This window comes from Meles meles, chromosome 9 (assembly GCF_922984935.1).
Source record: "Meles meles chromosome 9, mMelMel3.1 paternal haplotype, whole genome shotgun sequence".
Taxonomy (NCBI): Eukaryota; Metazoa; Chordata; class Mammalia; order Carnivora; family Mustelidae; genus Meles; species Meles meles.
Window position 1 is genome coordinate 11,411,435 of NC_060074.1, and position 17,571 is coordinate 11,429,005.

General features: G+C 43.1%; 1 protein-coding gene across 2 annotated transcripts in view; it reads right to left on the reverse strand.

The window, feature by feature from the left end:
- Positions 1 to 12,828: 12,828 nt before the first annotated feature.
- Positions 12,829 to 17,571, reverse strand: part of SATB2 (SATB homeobox 2) — a 189,234-nt gene continuing 184,491 nt past the window's right edge. For both annotated transcript variants that reach the window (XM_046019461.1, XM_046019459.1), the window contains exon 11: positions 12,829 to 15,985. In XM_046019461.1, coding sequence (XP_045875417.1) covers positions 15,524 to 15,985 — 462 coding nt within the window. In that variant the 3' untranslated portion in view covers positions 12,829 to 15,523. The remainder of the gene's footprint in view (positions 15,986 to 17,571) is intronic.

Here is a 17,571-nt window from a genome sequence, read left to right on the forward strand (position 1 = left end):
GTAGGCTCCAGCATGCTCTTAAAAGGCAGTGTGGGAGAGGGATGGAACCAGCATTGCAGTAAGCAGAGCCCTAGATTTTAGCCAAGAGACAGTAGATGACCTGCTTAACCTCCCCAGCTCTAGTGGCTAGAATAGGTAATCTCTTAAAATACAGCCATTCACGCTGTAGAACTCTACGAGTTTGCCATTACCACCTCGAAGAACTCTATGCGGCTGCCCTTTGTGCTTCAGACAAGTTCCTTTCTACCCAAATGCAAATGAAAAAAGTGAATAATAATTTTCAATAATAATAGCTACCATTTATTGAGCATCTACTATGTGCCAGGAATATATTAATTTGCTAATTCCTTAGAACTCAGCGAGATCGATACTATGATTCTGACGGTTTCAAAGAAGAGTAAATGAATGCATTGAAAGGTTCAATAAATGGCTGAAATTTCCACATCCTGGCCTCTTTGCATTCAAGGATTGCACTCTAGATAAATGCACATAATATTTCCATTACAGAAGGGTCTTTTTAGGACTATCCGGAGTATGATTTCTAAAGGAAAATATGATAAAACAAGAAGTGTGTCTCTGGGAGCAGATACACGAAAGACGTGTCCTCTTTTTTCAGAGTAAATTTTTTTTAATGGCTCAAATTTTGCAAAGTTTATTCACCATGGTTCATGGCCCCTTTCTTTTTTCATCAACTCTCTATAGTACTTCCTCACAAGGGGAAGAATTCTTTATTGATTTTTTAAAATACTCCCCTGCCATCCATGAGAAAGATGGCAGCGCTGAGTAACACAACTTCCATAAACAAATTAGATATCCCTTTACCCCCAATAAACTGTTCTACGAAACCACCAATTACTGTGAGAATTATCTTCATTTTAACCATGTGGTTCTTCTGAATAGAGAGTGTTTGCGCATGAGCCTGAGAACAAGACAGAGTACCCTTGCTATCTTGATCTAGTGCAACATGTGAAAATTATTGCTTGTAGTGCGGTTGATACTCCCATCACACACAACACAACTTTAGGGCAACATTCTGATCTGTGGTCCACATAAATAATGTGACTCCAACCTTCAACACTCCTTCTATGTACAAAACTGACTCAACATCCTAAGAATGACTTAATTTTGCATAAAATTTTCCAAACTAACTCAGTGATGAAAACGCATACGCAAGAATAGGGACTTCGTTTATTTGTTTCCATAATATTCACAAACATGAGACTTGAGTCTCAAAAAAAAGGATAAGTATGTGTACTACCTGTGCTGCTGTTCTCTCTCTTCCCCTCAGATCTGTCCCTCACCCTCTGTCGCTCTGCTCTGTGCCAGGAGCATGACCTCCATGGTTCCCATCACGCGGACCCCTCTGGCCACTGGCTTCAGGTTGGCTTGCGCCAATGGGAGGAACCGAAACATGGAAGAGGAACAATGGTTTTATGTACTCCCCTTCCCCCCCACCCCAACCCCTGTGCCTTGCTGTGGTCTTCGGTGTCTGAGGCCAAGGATCTAGCCACACAGCGCGTCTTAACCCTCCTCCTCCTCCTGGACTCTATTTAATAACGATACGTGGGAACAGCTGCCCCTGTTGCTCTTGCCTTGGGTGCCCAGCATCCCTTCTTGGTTCTTTTAACACTAACCACACCTCTATAAACAGGCCCTTCATTAACCTCATTTTAGTTAAACACTTTGCATGCGCCATCTGTTCGCTGCCCAGATATTCATGGAAACACCATACTTCAAAGAAATTAGATATGCGTATCAGAAATGTTTGATATGATGGGGTTGATGATTTGTTATATATGATAACTTGTCATTTATGTGTGTCTGTGTGTGTGTGTGTGCGTGTGTGTGTACACACATAGATATACATAGTTTCCCGTCTCCGCATTCCTTTAATCAGAGCCCAGATCCTAAGTTCTTTGACTCGGGTAAAACTGACTTAAAGCAACTTTTCAGGAGACACACTTGTTGCATACATTGAGGCAACCTGGAAATTTGATAGTAGTTAGATGCTAAAGAAGAAAATGTTTAAAGATACGTCTTGGTCTCCAGCCGTTGTTCTTGGCTACGAAATGGCGAAAGCCTACAGAGTCCGGAAGAAATCAGGATCCGCTGTATTCCACATTATAGGACTTTGATTTTACGGTTTTCCATAACCTCCTCAAAGAACTTTTCTTTGCCGTCTTTTGCACTGCCTATCGACGGACTCCTTTCTAGTCAAACACAAGTACAATGCATTAAAACTAATTTTCAATAAAAATAATAGTAACATTTATGGAGCCAAATATTTCAGGGTATGCAAGTATCGCATATGTACACTAAAAATTATTTGTTGTTGATCTGAAATCAAGATTTAACAATATATCCTTTAAAATCGTCTTTTGTTTTTGCTAAATCTAGCAATGCTACGCACGCGTGAGGGGCTACCGCCCTAGACAACACAGATGGAGAACACTTCCATCCCTGGGGACTTCTGTTCTTGATTGTCGCGAGTTCGGTTTACATTATGTGTTTATTAATACAAATCAACAACAAGCCATGCATCATCCTTTCGCCATCTGAAGAGCAACACATTTTGATAAAAGCAGACATCCGTGTAGTTGAGATCTTGAATAATTACACTTACTCTATTTGTTTTGGAGTGAAAGAGACACTGCGCCTGCTGACCATCAACTTTGAAGTGAACATTTTAGGAAGCTGGATAACCCTTTTTCCCCCCAAATTAACCTTTTGAGATAGTCTTCCTTTCAATATCACACAAGGCATTTTTTAAAATTTTATTGCAGAATACCATCTCCATACAGAAATGTATTTAGCACATTATTTGTATAGTTTCAAAAATATCAAAAAAGTCTTGAGATTCCTTTGCGGTGTGTTCGAGGCTGATTGCTCCTATGGGGTCAATTCCAAATTCATCCCTTATGATTTTCTAAATCTGGCCAGAAATATTTTTCTTCTGTTTTAAATTCCCCTTCAACCAGCACGTCGTAAATACGTTGTTAGGATCCTCAATAAATTTTTCAGAAACTAAAGAAATAGATTGTATGAAAGGAAGGTATTAAGAAAATTGACCTCTGTTTCTCTAATAAAAGTGGGAGAGACAGGATCTTTCGCACCCAATCGATGCCATTAATTGGTTATTGGAGCAAACGAATTATTCTCTTTACCTGTTCTCCCCCAAGTTGAAGAGGAACTAATCTGCTCAATTAACCTTTGCCATCACGGATTGGAAGCAATTTGGAAGAACGCTATTTTTCACTCCCCTGGGCTATGCTTGTGTCCCATGCACTTTAAGAGAAAACTCTATCCAAGACCTTCCAACAGATCCAGAAGGGAAAATTCTGATTCCCCTGATGCTTGAGAAGTGAGAATCACAAGCAGGCCTTGGGCCTTTATTTCTGGAGGGAGACAGCTGGAGCAGGCTCTCTCTGAGGGGCTCAGAGCATCTTGCCCTTTACTCGGCTTTCTCGGATCAGGCCTTCAGTTGGGCGTCAGTTTACCCACTGGTGAATGGAGTTGAATAATATATACTTACCACTCCATAGTAAATGAATATTGAAGATCTTTGGCTGAAGAGGGCTATGAATATGTAAAAGCACTGTGAATACAAATCAGGAATTCATGACTTAGTAAAAGCTCAATATGTTGATAAATCTTGAATTTTTGCAAATGCTGAGATGTTTCACTTTTATTCAGAATATAGAATAGTTAGGGATTGAGGTTTAGCCAGAGAGGCTTTATGCAAAGAACACATATGTAACTACATACAGTAAAAAGCTGTACATCTGGCACGTTGGGGGAAATTGGAGGCACCCATCAGTCAAAAGTTCTGACTAACAATTTTCTGTTGCTTTTGGTAGCTCTCTTGTTTCTTGCCTTGGCCTTCCTACTAAAACTTAGAGGCGGAAACAACGGCGGTGATTCCGCTGAGGCAAAGCTCTGTCGTTGCCCGAAGTCCACGGAGGCCGAGACGCAGCTTGGCCTCACCCCCTGGCAAAGCCCATGACAGCCCAGGAGAGCACCCTGGGTTCACAGATCACAAGACCTTTAGGGGTGGGATTCTGACGTCAGAGGAGCAGATGCTGAAATAGGATAGGCACAAGCGAATGGATTTGTGCGCGAGTGTGGGCGGGGGCGCTCCTGGCCCATTCTGCACCTTGGTGCTAATCAGAAAAAAGGGCCTCCTTCTCTGGACAGAAGCAGACCCCACACCAGAGCACGTGATTTGCTGAGCCTCCACTGCCTCTTGGCCTGGACCCAGCACCCCTGTGCTGGGGACAACCTGCACGGTCATAGGAGGTATCCGGAATATGAACTCGGGGGAGTTCTTTGGTCCCTTCAGATGGATGGATTTAAAAGGATTAATTTTTTAAGAACTTGCTGCTCTATCTCTGTACTCTCTAAGCTCGGTTTTCTGGGTAATTTCAGGTGTCACCTGTTTCCTATTTAGAAGTACAGGGTTCATTCTGCAGCTGTGAGTAACATTAGAGTTGACTCTGAGCTTCCTAGTAGCTGGGGCAAAAAAGGCAACTCAAGAAGTTCGACTGTTCTCATTATCAGCAAAAGAAAATAACATACCTATTCTACTGGAGAGACAGTGATCTTTTTCACTTTCAACTCTAAATTTCTCGAGTGGAATTTGACTTGGGAGCCAGTGACAGACTTTATAGACAACAGCTGCATTATTACAGGCAACAGCAAAAACAATGGTAAGAGGGTGCCTGGTTGGCTCAGTCGGTGAAGTGTCTACCTTCGGCTCAGGTCATGATCTCAGGGTCCTGGGATGGAGCCCCGCATCGGGCTCTCTGCTCAGGGGGGAGCCTGCTTCTCCCTCTCCCTCTGCTGCTTCCCCTGCTGGTGCTCTCTCTTTGTCAAATAAATAAAATATTTTTAAAAAGGAAATGGTAAGGTCCATAGGGAAGCAGTTTCCTATAACAAACCTTGATAGCAGCAAAGCACAGTTGAATCCATTCTTAGTAGGCTGAGCTCATTTCAGTTTCAGTGTGGGTCTTTGGGTGCCTGACTTAATCAGAAGGTAGAGTATCTGGGGAAGTAAATACCCAGTGTATTCCTCGGACCAGCAGTTCTCAAATGTCATCTGGAGTCAGCTTCTGAGCTGTGGTAGAGTTTTCTCGGCACACCGCCGCCCCCCCCCCCCCCCCCGACAAAGGAGAAAAAGAAGACCAAGACATATACATATCATGGCAGACTGGTTAACTTCCCTCAGACTTTAGTCTAAGATTATCCCACCCTCCCCACGGCTTTGGTAGGGGTTAAAAGTCCTTTCTCTGATGTAATGTTGGTACAGAAGATGCCATTTTATATTTAGTACTTTTTATTGAACGTTTTATTTGCCAATATAAAACTTGACAACTCTCTGTGAGTCCCCAAGTCTCGTGGGGTTGGATATTACTGGTCCATGAGATCCGAATGTCTGGCAATGACACCATGGACTATCGTCTTCGAAAGAGCGTTTTCCAAAGTAGCAGATAGCTGAGAGCCATACTTGATGACGAAGGCTTGGCGGAAGTGCTTCGATTCTATGTGGATGCTGAAGATTGCAGAGTCTTCCTGCTGTTCCCAGAGCAAAAGCCCTCCTCACTACCACTAGAATCAGGCCTCAAGACTGCCTGCGGGAAGCAACTTTGATTATGTGTAAGTATTTTGACCCATAATTGGTTGGAACCCTGTTGTTCCAGTTTGAGTCTGGAGGCGCTCCAAGCAGGGTTATCTGTGAGCAGTCTTTGATGTAGAGAAAGTTTTCTTATGTTTTGATGGTCCTTCCGATGCTCAAGCATCCAAATCTGATGCCTTGACCACCCTGGAATTAGTTATGAAATGTGTTCCCAGATAATCTAATGAGTCGGCCTACAACTGGGAAACTTTTAGTAATATCCCATTGAATACAAAAATGAAGAAGAATGATTGATGAATTTTACCCTTGACGAAGTTCACACTCAGTCACTCGGAGTCAAATGTCAGGACTAAGTATAACTTGAGGCCGCTCCTAGTTTCTACTCATAAAAACAGACATCAGCACCAGCACCTTGGAGGACACTGACCCTCCCAACCACAGTGGATTTAGGTTTTTCCCACTTGGATTTTAGTATTTTGAGGTTTATATGTTACCTGCTCACTGACATTTTTCTTGAAGGCAAATACCATGACTTCCATAAACATTCCCACATTTTAAATAATTGAACATTATACCAAGCACCATCCTTGGCCATCAGAATATGAAGATATTGAGAGAAACCCCCATTTACAGGCAGGCACTACGTTTCAGGTGCTTTTACCGTGATTCTCATACACAAAAGTCCTGCAAGATTGGTATGATTTTTCATGTTTTTATCAAGGTTAAAACTGAGATCCAGCTTAAATAATAGCCCAAAGTCTTAGAAAACTAAGAAGTGGAGCAGTCAGCACTCATACCAGATCTTTCTTATTTCAAACCAAACACCATGTTGTTTGAGTAAGACTCAGTATCTTTCCTCATAGAGCTCACAGTCTCGTAATCCCATTCGGCATGCTGTTCAGCCTGGTACCTCTGACCATGTCTCCTACGTTTGACCAAGTTCCCACCTATGAACTCGTATTTCCCCAAGGTGGAAGACAGAAATTCACATGCCCAACCTTCCCTGCACATGACGTGGATGACTTCGATCCGTCACACCTGCAGGACACCCTGATTTGGAGAGGAGTGGAACAAGGGAAGTATGCCGTGTGGATTCCCTTCTGTTAAGGGCAGTAACAGAGCCATCCAGACTTCAGAGGCACGAGAGGCAGACGTTCTGCAGGTGGTACCCATGCCCAAGACCACAGAACCAAGTTCTGACGTCTGTGCGCCATGGGGAAGGGGAAGCAGTGTGGTTTCCAGCAGAGTAGTCTGGGCCATTGACTCTAACCTCTAACCCTGATTTTCTGACTCTCCCCAGACTTCAACGTGCACTCTCAGGTCTGCTAGCAAATTCCTTCTTCTGCTTCTGTGGCTCAAGTGAGTTCTACTGTTGTCAGTTAAAGATCCAGACTTTGTTTCCCTCACAGGGACTTCAACGTAATAGACATTTCATACATTTGGAGTGTTGGTTGATGAATAAGAAAGTCACGGGATAGAATAAATTAATAGAAAGTAAGCTTTCAAGGCCCTTCACCAGTTACTTCCTGTCCTCTGACTAGACTTCGATTTACCAATATTTTTCTAGAACATGTCATCCAGAACTGAGAATAATGCTGGAATGTGGCCTGATTCGTTTGAAGAGGGTAGGATGATCCTTTCCTGGATCTCAGCTGTATTCATACGGTGGAAACGACGTAAGCTTCCCATGTACGTCTATCACATGGTTAATACAAGAAACCTAAGAGCTTCAGGGAGTTTGCTCCGGCGTGAGCTCACATAGGGGAGGTGGTGACTAGAAGAGCAAATGCTGCCTAGGATGGCGCCAGTGGCACCTCAGGGACAGCAGCAGGCCCCGGCAAAGGTGGGACGGGCTGGTTTCCAAAGTCATAAGCTCCTAGTCATGGAGGGACAAGGCTGCATGGCCTCCAGCCAAGGAGGCCTCCAACCTGAGAAGGGGTTTCTGTTTGAATGAGGGGATGTGCTAGACAACAAAATCTGTGGCTCAGTGATCGTATCTTCGAAGAAAGCTGAGAATCACGGACCCAAATGAATGACCCAGACGTGGGCTTACGAGCGTCGGCCTGAGAGGCTGCTGAGGTATCAGGGGCCTTGGTTATGCATCAAAGAAATATTAAGAACAGGTGGTGGGTGATGGGGAGGGCACGTTTTGCATGGAGCACTGGGTGTTGTGCAAAAAGAATGAATACTGTTACGCTGAAAAAATAAATAAAATGGAAAAAAAAAAAGAAAAAGAAATATTAAGATGAGGTCCATCTCTATAAAGTAATTCAAATCCCTAGTCTTGGCTGAAGTTGAAAATCGAAAAATCCAACTAGATAAAAACTATGAAAGGTACCCCACGTAAGCATTTATTGGTTTAAAAAAATACAAACGAACAAACAAACAAAAAAACCCAGGCTTTGTGCCCTCCTGGTGTTTTCACTAGATGGTGAGGGAACTGATAAGTAAACAAAAAACATGAAAAATAAGTAAATTATAGATTATGTTAAAAGCTAGGAAAAAACCTCAAGTAGGATAAGATAAAAGGGATCCCCAAGCAGGAACGGGGTTGGTTTGCAATTTCCAATAAGCCAGTCGGAGTCGTCCTCTCCGAAGAGGTGATGTCTGAGCCCACTAGAGGGGGTGGGGGGCGGGACCCGGCTATGGCGGAGGGGACACGGGCGCTCTCCTAGCAGAGCCAAGAGGTTGCAGGAGAGCAAAGGTGCGAGGGGGCCTGTGTATTCTGGGGAACCCGGAAGCTGATGGGGCGGGAGCCCAGAGCGCCAGGGGAGAGTGGAAGGGAAGGAGGTCAGGAAGGGTCTGATCCGGGAAGAGGATGTAGCTCCGCCCCAGCTGGGAGCCTAACGAAGGGGGAGCTTGTCCGATTGTGGATGTACTAGGAAGGCGACCCGATGGAACTTTGCTGACGGAAAAGAAACAGGATAAAGAATAAACCCGCGGTTTGAGGTCGGAGCAGCTGGAAGGTTGGAGTGGCCATCAGCCCCGCGGGGCACAGGTGGGAAGAAGACGCGCGGGCCAGCTAGAGCCGCGTGCAGCGCAGGTGGTCCGCGGACCCGGAGGGACGCCGGGCGCGGCCGGCGCGGGCAGGTACCAAGACTGAAGGAGGAAAGCGCAGAGCCAGGAAGAGGAGGACCAGAGCAGGAAGCCTGCAGCTCCCCCCGCTTCCCCGCCACCCCCACGACCACCCCGGAGAGAAAAGAAAGGATCCGCAAACACGCACAGAACAAGCAGCGACCAAGCAGGAGGGAAAAGGAGAGCTCGGCGCCTTCCACGTTTCAACAATCCCTTGGGAGATTCCAGAAGGCTAGTAAAACGTCCCGTCCGTTTTCTTTCTCCTTAAGAAAGAAAACCACACTTTGGCTCTGAAAGGGAGAAGGGAAGCAAAGAAGGGGGGGGGGGGGGGTGTGATAAGGGAGAATGGAAGAGAGAGCGAGGGAGCGGAGGCCCAAAGAAGGGACTAGAACACCGTAGCCCTTTACGTACATCAGCTTTATTGCTGTTGTTGTTTAAGATTTATTTATTTTAGAAAGAGAGCCTGAGTGAGCGTGCATGGGGGGATGGGGCCGAGGGAGAGGGCGAGTCTCCAGCAGACCCTGCCCTGAGTGAGGAGCCAGATTTGGGGCTCCATCCCACCGCCCTGAGATCATGACTTGAGCCCAAATCACGAGCGAGACGCTTAACTGACTGAGCCACCCAGGCACCTCTAGGCACAAGAGCTTGAAATCCTCTAAGGTGACTTTTGGAAAACATCAGACTTGATCCTACTTTAAAACTCACGTGAATTATTTTTAAGTCATTTCTAACATGTAATTATATCCTGCATCTCTTTCTTTCTTGGAAGATTGGAAGAAGTCAAGGAAGCCGTTGTTCTAGGTGCTTCTACATATTTAATAATAACAATTCTGAGATATATGAATTATTAGCCTCATTCCCCACAGAGGAAACTGTGGGTCTGAACACTAATTTAAGCTGCAAAAGTGTTGAGAACTGGCACTAGGATAAATCACTGCCTCTTCACAGTCACCTGGAGACAGACTGAAATTATAAAGACCTTTTCTCCTTACCTCTTTTTTAAGGTGAGGGAGGCTCCCTAGGAATGCTCAGTCCAAAGTTGTCACCGAGCCTCCCAGAACTCCTTTCATCTCTGATGTTTTAATGGGATTATGCCTGTTAATGGATAGTGAATAAATTATAGTTCTCTTTAATTAATCATTGCTCTGCACTATTTATTACAGTGTTAATGGAATATTTTTGTAATTATTTCTCCATATGTGAAGGTAACACTTTAAACCTTTTAGAATGTCACTGAAGATGCTACTTCTAGATTCTTCGGGGACAGTTTTACCAGCAGAGCACGGTTTTTTTTTTTTTTTAAATAGGCTTTGCTTTCAGAACAAAATTCCATCAGAAATGTCAGACTCAGATAAGATTATGAAGAAGTGTGTTAAGAGAAGTCAAAAGGCCATCTCATATAAAGTATGTCAGCCCATAAGTCGATGTTCAGTTCATAGGGTCTTTTTGGAACATTCTAGGACATGAAAAAAAGAGGTGGTGTGATACCAGGTCGAACACGCCGGCTGTGGAGGAACGCAGACCTGGCTTTCCAGCCCTGGCTCCACCACATCCTGGCGACAATGGACCGGCAGCATTGGAAACCACCGGAACCTCACTGCATGCTTCAGTCTTCATTTCTGTCTCTGACTCAACGCGCCAGGCCTGGGTCGTCCTGGGGGCATGCTCATCCCGAGAAACACTGTCCCTCCTCTCTCCACAGGACCTGTGTTACCTCCCCCGCCTACCCCTGTCCTCTGCATGGACACATGCAAAGAAAGACTCCACAGCAACCACAGCAACCACAATGTGTCACAGGTCCTGTGACGGGTCTGTGACGGTGGGACACCTGGGCGCCATATGAGCATAGAAGGATTTGTGAGCACACTGGCCCAGCAGTTCAAGAAGGGCTTCCTGGAAGAAGTGGCACCTGGGCTGATCCTCAGATTTGGCCAGGGTAAGAGCTCTGGGTACTGAGGAGGAGAAGGTACAAGGTAAAGGGAGTAACAGCGGAGCAAATGCGCCTTTCCCCTATCATCTTCCTATCAGTTACGCTCAGCCTCTTTCCCTATATCCTCTGTGGCAGAGGCTGTAGGTGCCTACCCAATGTCCACATTGCTCCTTCTCTCTGGAGTTAATGCCACACCTAGAAACACTTACAAGTCTCCGTGCATTCAGGTGTACAGCTTGAAGAAGTTTCCACAAAAGAAAAGGAGTATGGCGTTCTTTACTCCTCTGCCCATCTCAGTGTCTGGAAGGTGGGTGTGATGGTGAGAGCTCTAGCAGTCTTTTTGGACCATGAGAAAGAAGGAACGTGGGAACACCAGTAAAAGCGAAGCTGGGTGTGTGTGAGTCCCTGACAACTTCACGAAACCAGCTCACCTCAGCAACTGCTTTCTTGTAAGAAACAGGTAAATTTTTACCTTGTCTGCATCATAATTACTTTGCCCCCCTATTACATGCAGCCAATGCTAAGTGATCCACCTTTCAAGACCATCCCAGCTCACAAATAATTATCATTTCTTCCTCCAAATTCATAGCACATGTTTGTACCACTCACCAAACAAATAAATCTCTGGAGACAACCACTGTATGACTAGTTCCCTTTTCCTGGATGATATTAAACCTTTCCAACAAGTTATAAGTTCTCCTTGAAGGGGAGAACATCAAGTCATATATTTTCCCCATGTTACCTCAGTTCCTAGCAAATCATCCGACACAGAGTACATGTTTAATAAACGTTTACCGTCTCATTGTGCCATGATGGGCCTTTAGAAAAAAATGTAGGGACTTTTAAATCTTTGTTTAAATCTTTATAGAAAGGGAAACAAAGTGTAAAAGAAAAGATCTCCTCTAAGAAAAACTTTAAGAAGACAAAAACTCGACCAACGGAGGGATGGCTCTCAGATGTTACAGTAGAACTTAACCCAGAGAGTCAAGAAACCTCTCACTCCTTGGAAATGGCAGTTGCTCGCACAGAGACTGCCTTCTGGCAGAAGCCGATCCATCTGTGGGCGGGGCCTCACACTTGACTTTGTCACCTGCGATGGAGCAGGACCCATAAAAACACAACCTCGTGCGTGTAGCAACCTCAAGCGTGTAGAAGTTACTTGTGCTAAAAGTCAGTTATCTTACACAAGGCATTTCTCCCAAGTCTTTAACCCCAGCCCAGAATTCATTTACATCTGCATAAACACTGCGTTTTGCTTTGTCTTGAGCCTCTAATTTTTCTTTAAAAACCTTCAGAACTCTGTGCTTTGAGGCCGTCTGTTTTCCTGGAAACAGCCAGGATTCACAAACTGTCCTTAAAACCTATCTACATGGTCTGTGAGCTGTTAACTAAAAAAAAAAAAGCAAGTGAAACTAAGGGAAGAAAGGAAAGTCACATCTGTATGTCAAGCAAATGCAACACACACACGCACACACATACGCACGCTCACACACGCACACAAAGACAATTTACACTATCAAAAGAAAATAAAATCACTTTTTAACTGACTTTCTCTTTGCCAGTTCTGAAGCGAAGCACCAGCTCCTTCCTTATTAACTTTAGTCTTTTGAGCAATTTTTTCCATTGTAAGCACTTTCTAAAAAATCATTTTCACACATTTCTCAGATACATCAATCCTTCCGGCATTCCTCTATGCACACATTATGGTACCCCAGCTCTAAATATAAAAGACTTTTATTATGTCCATTAACCATGGACATATGTGCTCCAAAAGTTTCCTGACACGCAGTCATTTGTGGGTTTTTAATTATAAACAGAAAATATTCACTAAAAAAATAAAGAAGCCAGCCCATAAATATATCTTTATACATTTGAGTTTTGTTTGTATACGACAAAACGTTTGGCGCAATGGCTTTCCCGGTTGCCAGCTCCAGAATGTGAGCACGTGTGCATTTCCAAACACACAGGGATGCACACGCATTCACACGTACAATTAACTCCATGCCTCGTACAGGAAGCAAACGCCTGTAATTGGGGGTGCTGCTCCCTTATTTCTAAGATAAGGGAGCGGGCTCTTCCTGACACTCACGGGGTCTCACTCCACATGAAAAATTAAATGGGAAAGAAAGCAATGCCCAGTAAAATACTTGACAAACGGAGTCATATTTATTGAATGCGTTTTATTTTAACAACCAAAAAATTCTAACAGCCTAACAATGCACATAAGTTAAAAATTAATTATCACTTAGTGATAACAAAGATAGTTGATTTACATGGAAAAAAGAACATTTACAATATGTTAATCCTTATTCACATTGTTGATACCGCAATAAAACACAATTTGTTTTTTTCATTTCACAAAAAAAAAAAAAAAAGGCGGGAAATTGTGCTTTGTCAAGAGGCACTACAAGAGAAAGTTTCTTCTTCCAAATAGATATTATATGACAGATATTGAATAAATAGACATATATGCATTGTAATTCGCAAAGATCTGGCAAGACCACAGGCTAAAATGCCCACAGATTCACTTAGAATCACTGCGAACTTGGCAGTGAAATTAAAAAATAAAAGGCAAGACTTAGCATTGAAAAATACCTAATAAATTTTTGGTTGAAGTGTAAAAGATACCAAATGCGGATGCCATCGATAGATGAACCACCTTGTAAGAGCTTGGCAAAATCGGTTTCCATTACGTGTACAGAGTGACCTTCAGCAACAGTGTAAGAAGACAATTTGGAAAGAGTAACTCGGAGATCAGCAAGCAGCAAGCGTGGACTTTCGGATTAAAGCTGCAGCGTACTACAGAAGCAGAAGGACGGGCCCAGGCCCTAACTGCAAACCACCATCCTTTTGCAAAGGTACGTGACGCTCGCGTCAAGAGAATGTTTCGACATCGTTATCTGAAAAAGTACAGGAAAATGTCCCTTTCAAACCTCCAGAGGTTACTGAGCAGCTAGAATTAGCTTGTATTGCAACATGTCTTCTCCCTGTATAGTGTAAGTTCTGAGTTAATATCTACACATAGAGGTTTTTTTTTTTAACTCCTACCTTTTATACCTTTCAAATATATAAATAGTATTAACAGTTATATTACAATGTTTGTGTAGTAAACAGAAAATAACTTTCAAAGTGATATTGCATGAGGTCTTTGACAAGGTTGCATGAGAGCACAACTCCAAAAAAAATCCAACCGGGTGGGACTGTTTGATGGCCGCGTGAAGCAGGGATCGGGTCCCGAAGGTGAGGTCACCTCTTGCAATTACTCTAAGGAGAAGTGGGAAGTAATGCTTCTGGGAGGAAGCCACAGGAGGTCTGGAGACCCAGAGTAGACTGCAGCTTTAATGCTCGTTCCGCTGGACAGCCAGTCGGTATTAGTTCTGCTTTACGTAAGGTCATCGCTATGTAGGTGACTGAGAAGATGTTTCCGTTTATGACGAGTAGGTGATTCCAACTGAAATCGCTTCACTTACTCTACTGCCTGGAGCTGCACAATGATTCGAAAACGGGTTCTTGTTCAGGCTGCCATACCGGGGAAGGGGGGAGGCATGACAGCAGGGACCACAGACGTTTGGTGAGGTGGATGGAATGTGTACGAAGAAGAGGAAGCCCCAAGTGAAACAGAAATTAAGAAACATCTTTTGGGAGACGGAAGGATGGAGGTTTATTGGAGAGGGAACCCCTTTAAGTGGGCAGCGACTTCTTTTCTAACTTAACATTACATTGAACTATTTTCTATTTAAAAAAAAAAAGAAAGAAAGAAAAAAGAGAAAACAGCAACAACAAACAACTTTTAAATGAGCAGGCTTATTAATTTTAAAATCTGAAGCCACGAACAGGTAAATAAGTTTCACAATAAAACGTGGCTCGTACTATGAATTCCATACGTCCAACGTCAAAATGTCATTTTATCAAGACTGCACTTAAAGGACAAGTTTTCTCTGTACTGAATTACAGTTTTATTCATTTGGAATTCCACAGAAATGCATCTGTTCACTACAGGAATGACAAGTTGAATAACGGAACATATCGAGTCATTTTAAGTGTGCATTGTGTCTTAAGAGCAATTTGACTTGTATCATTTTAAGGTGCCCTGATTTCTTTTCCACTTTACTTTCTTCTTTCTTTTTGGCAGTGTTGATTTATTTTGTTAAATACATACCTCAAAAATTACCCATCAAGCTGCCAGATAGGAAGCCATAGAATTTAAAAAAAAAAAAAAAATCAGGGACGAACACAGAAAATAAATAGGAATTCAAAAATAGTCACCCCACCCTGAGAGCAGGCCGCAGTTTATCAAAAAGCCAAAGCGACTCACTGTGAAGTGGTTTTTTTTTTTTGTTTTTTTTTTTAATACATAAACAAGTCTCTTCTTTAAGAACTCATTTCACAGTCTATTCTTTCGGATTGTAAAGTCTCTGTCCCATGCAATTTAATATATATATGTAAATATATAGATATATACATATACATATACACACACACTTGTAGCTTCCTTCATTTATTTCGTAGATCTTTTCATCCTGGAACTTGCCTGATGTCTCTTCCCTAAGTGCAAGGATAATGAAGGCAGAGTCTCCTGTGATTATAATTACTATGATCCAGTCAATTGTAAAAGTGTAACACTTTAGTGTCTTTGCCAAGGCGATGTCTGATTCGGAAATACTGAACTTATTCAGTCTATAGGTATATCCTGTGCAACAAAGAAATGTCAAAAAAGGTAAGAAAAACAAAACAGACAAAAAAAAAGACAAAAATAAGATAAAATAAAGCAAAAAAAAAAAAAACCAACCAAACAAACAACAACAACAAAAAGAAAATGTTTTGTAAAGAAATTAAAACAGAAAATCCTTGGACCGATGTATTGCTTTGCCTGGTAGGAGTTCACATTATCTCTGGTCAATTTCAGCAGGCGCGGCCTTGCCCTTTTCGGCATTTTCCTCCTCGGCCTCCACTTTGTACATCTCCTCTGAGCCTTCCTCGCTGTCGTTCTCCTCGGACTCCGTCAGCAGCTCCTCGTCCTTATACTCGGCCACGTCCACGGCGGAGCCCAGGTGTTCCTTGAGCTTCCCGTGATGCTTCACGTGATACCGCTGGTTCTGGAAGAACTTGATGATGGTGTGTTTGGGGAGATCCAGCTGAGCAGAGAGCGTGTGGATGGCTTCCTGATCAGGGTACAGGCCCACATCATGAATAAAGCTTTGGAGGATCCCCAGGGCTTCCAGGGAGATCTTTGTGCGAGAACGGGGCTTTTTGGCACAACTGTCTTCCGTGGGAGGAGGTGGGGGAGGAGCTTCTTCTCTGGGCGGGGAGCTCTCCTTGGCCGGCTGAGACTGCTGTCTGTGCAGGACCTGATCATTAAAATCAAGAAGAAGAAAAAAGTTGATCATTTGACTCAGGATTTCACCTTTCAAAAGCCATCATCCCTCTGAGTGTGTGTGGCCTGTCTACCTTTGGAATGCGGTGCTATAGTGGTTTGTAAACTCAGGTGTCTGGCAAGCTTAAAAGAATTTCTGGAGATTCAGAATCTCATTTACAAAACAAGAGGTTATAACTGTAAGGTGTGCTGACATTTATATCCTGAGGCACAAAGAAGTTAAGTCGTTGGTTCGTTGCCGCAGGTCATTTGCATTCAGTCTGGCTCCAGAGCCTTCCCGGGTTAACCAGGGTGATCACACCACCTCTCTCAAGCCTGAGTGCAAAGAAATGGAACTCAGAGTGTAGGCTCTACAATCAGACCTCACGGGTTCAAGTCCAGAATCTTCCATGTAATTGGGCGTCCCTGTACCAGGCACTAACATCTTTAAACCTCAATTTCATTATCTATAAAAGAAGGATAAGACACTGACTTCCTAGAGATGTTGTAAGAATTAAGTAACATAGTATATGCAATGAATAGTGCTTACCTTAAATCAGAGGTTGACAAACTTTCTCAGTAAAGGGCCATATAGTAAATATTGTAGGTTTTGCAGGGCCATACCATCTCTGTTGCAATGACTCAACTCTATTTTTGTGAAAGCAGCCATAAGTAATATATAAGCAAATGAGAGTGGCTGTGTTCCAATAAAACTTTATTTACAAAAACAGGTGGTGGATTGGATTTGGCCACGGGCCATAGTTTGTCCACCTCAAGCTTAGGGCTAACATCCAAGAAATGATAGTAATTATTACCATCAGCCTTAATTACCCTTAAGAGTGGAACAGAGAATTAGTTGGTATTTCAGTCAGAAAATCAATACTTCATAAAATTAGGGAGAACTTTTATTTTCTTTCAGCCCTGATATTGATCCTTAAATAATGTTTTTAAAAAATATGAAGATTTCCAAATTAATTTAAAGATCAACATTTTTCTTCATTGAAGAATTTTAAATGGCTATTTTTAACTCACATAGGTGGACCTCAATATCACCATAAACTATTAATATTCTGTTTTGCACACACTCCCTAATTTCTGTTTTTTAATCCTTAATTGTTCAGGTTTTCTAGTTGTTGTAATTAACTTAAATTTCTTTTTTAGCCCTACATATTCCCCACTTACTAAAAAAGGAAAACTAAACAAAACAGAAAAAAACCTCTAGTGTTTAAATAAATTTCTAGACCCAAGACAGAGCTGCTCTTGCCCATGGCACCATATCAGCGGACTGAATTTTCCAGTTCCTGTAATCGCACCCCTTGACCAGAAGCACAGGACTTCTTGTCGGCCAATCCCCAAACACCAAGCCAACTCGGGGCTCCACACTTCCTGCTCTTTGACCTTTCTAAATAAGGTCAGGTATGCAACCCCGGCCACCCGTGCCCTGTTTGTGCTGCCACTTGTAATGATCCATAAAACCTGATCCTGCCGCAAGTCCTTCAGGCACGGTGTTCCACTGTTTGTGAGGTGCCACGTTCTCCCAACCCCGGACTGTTTTCCTTGAATAAGGGACACCAAACCAGT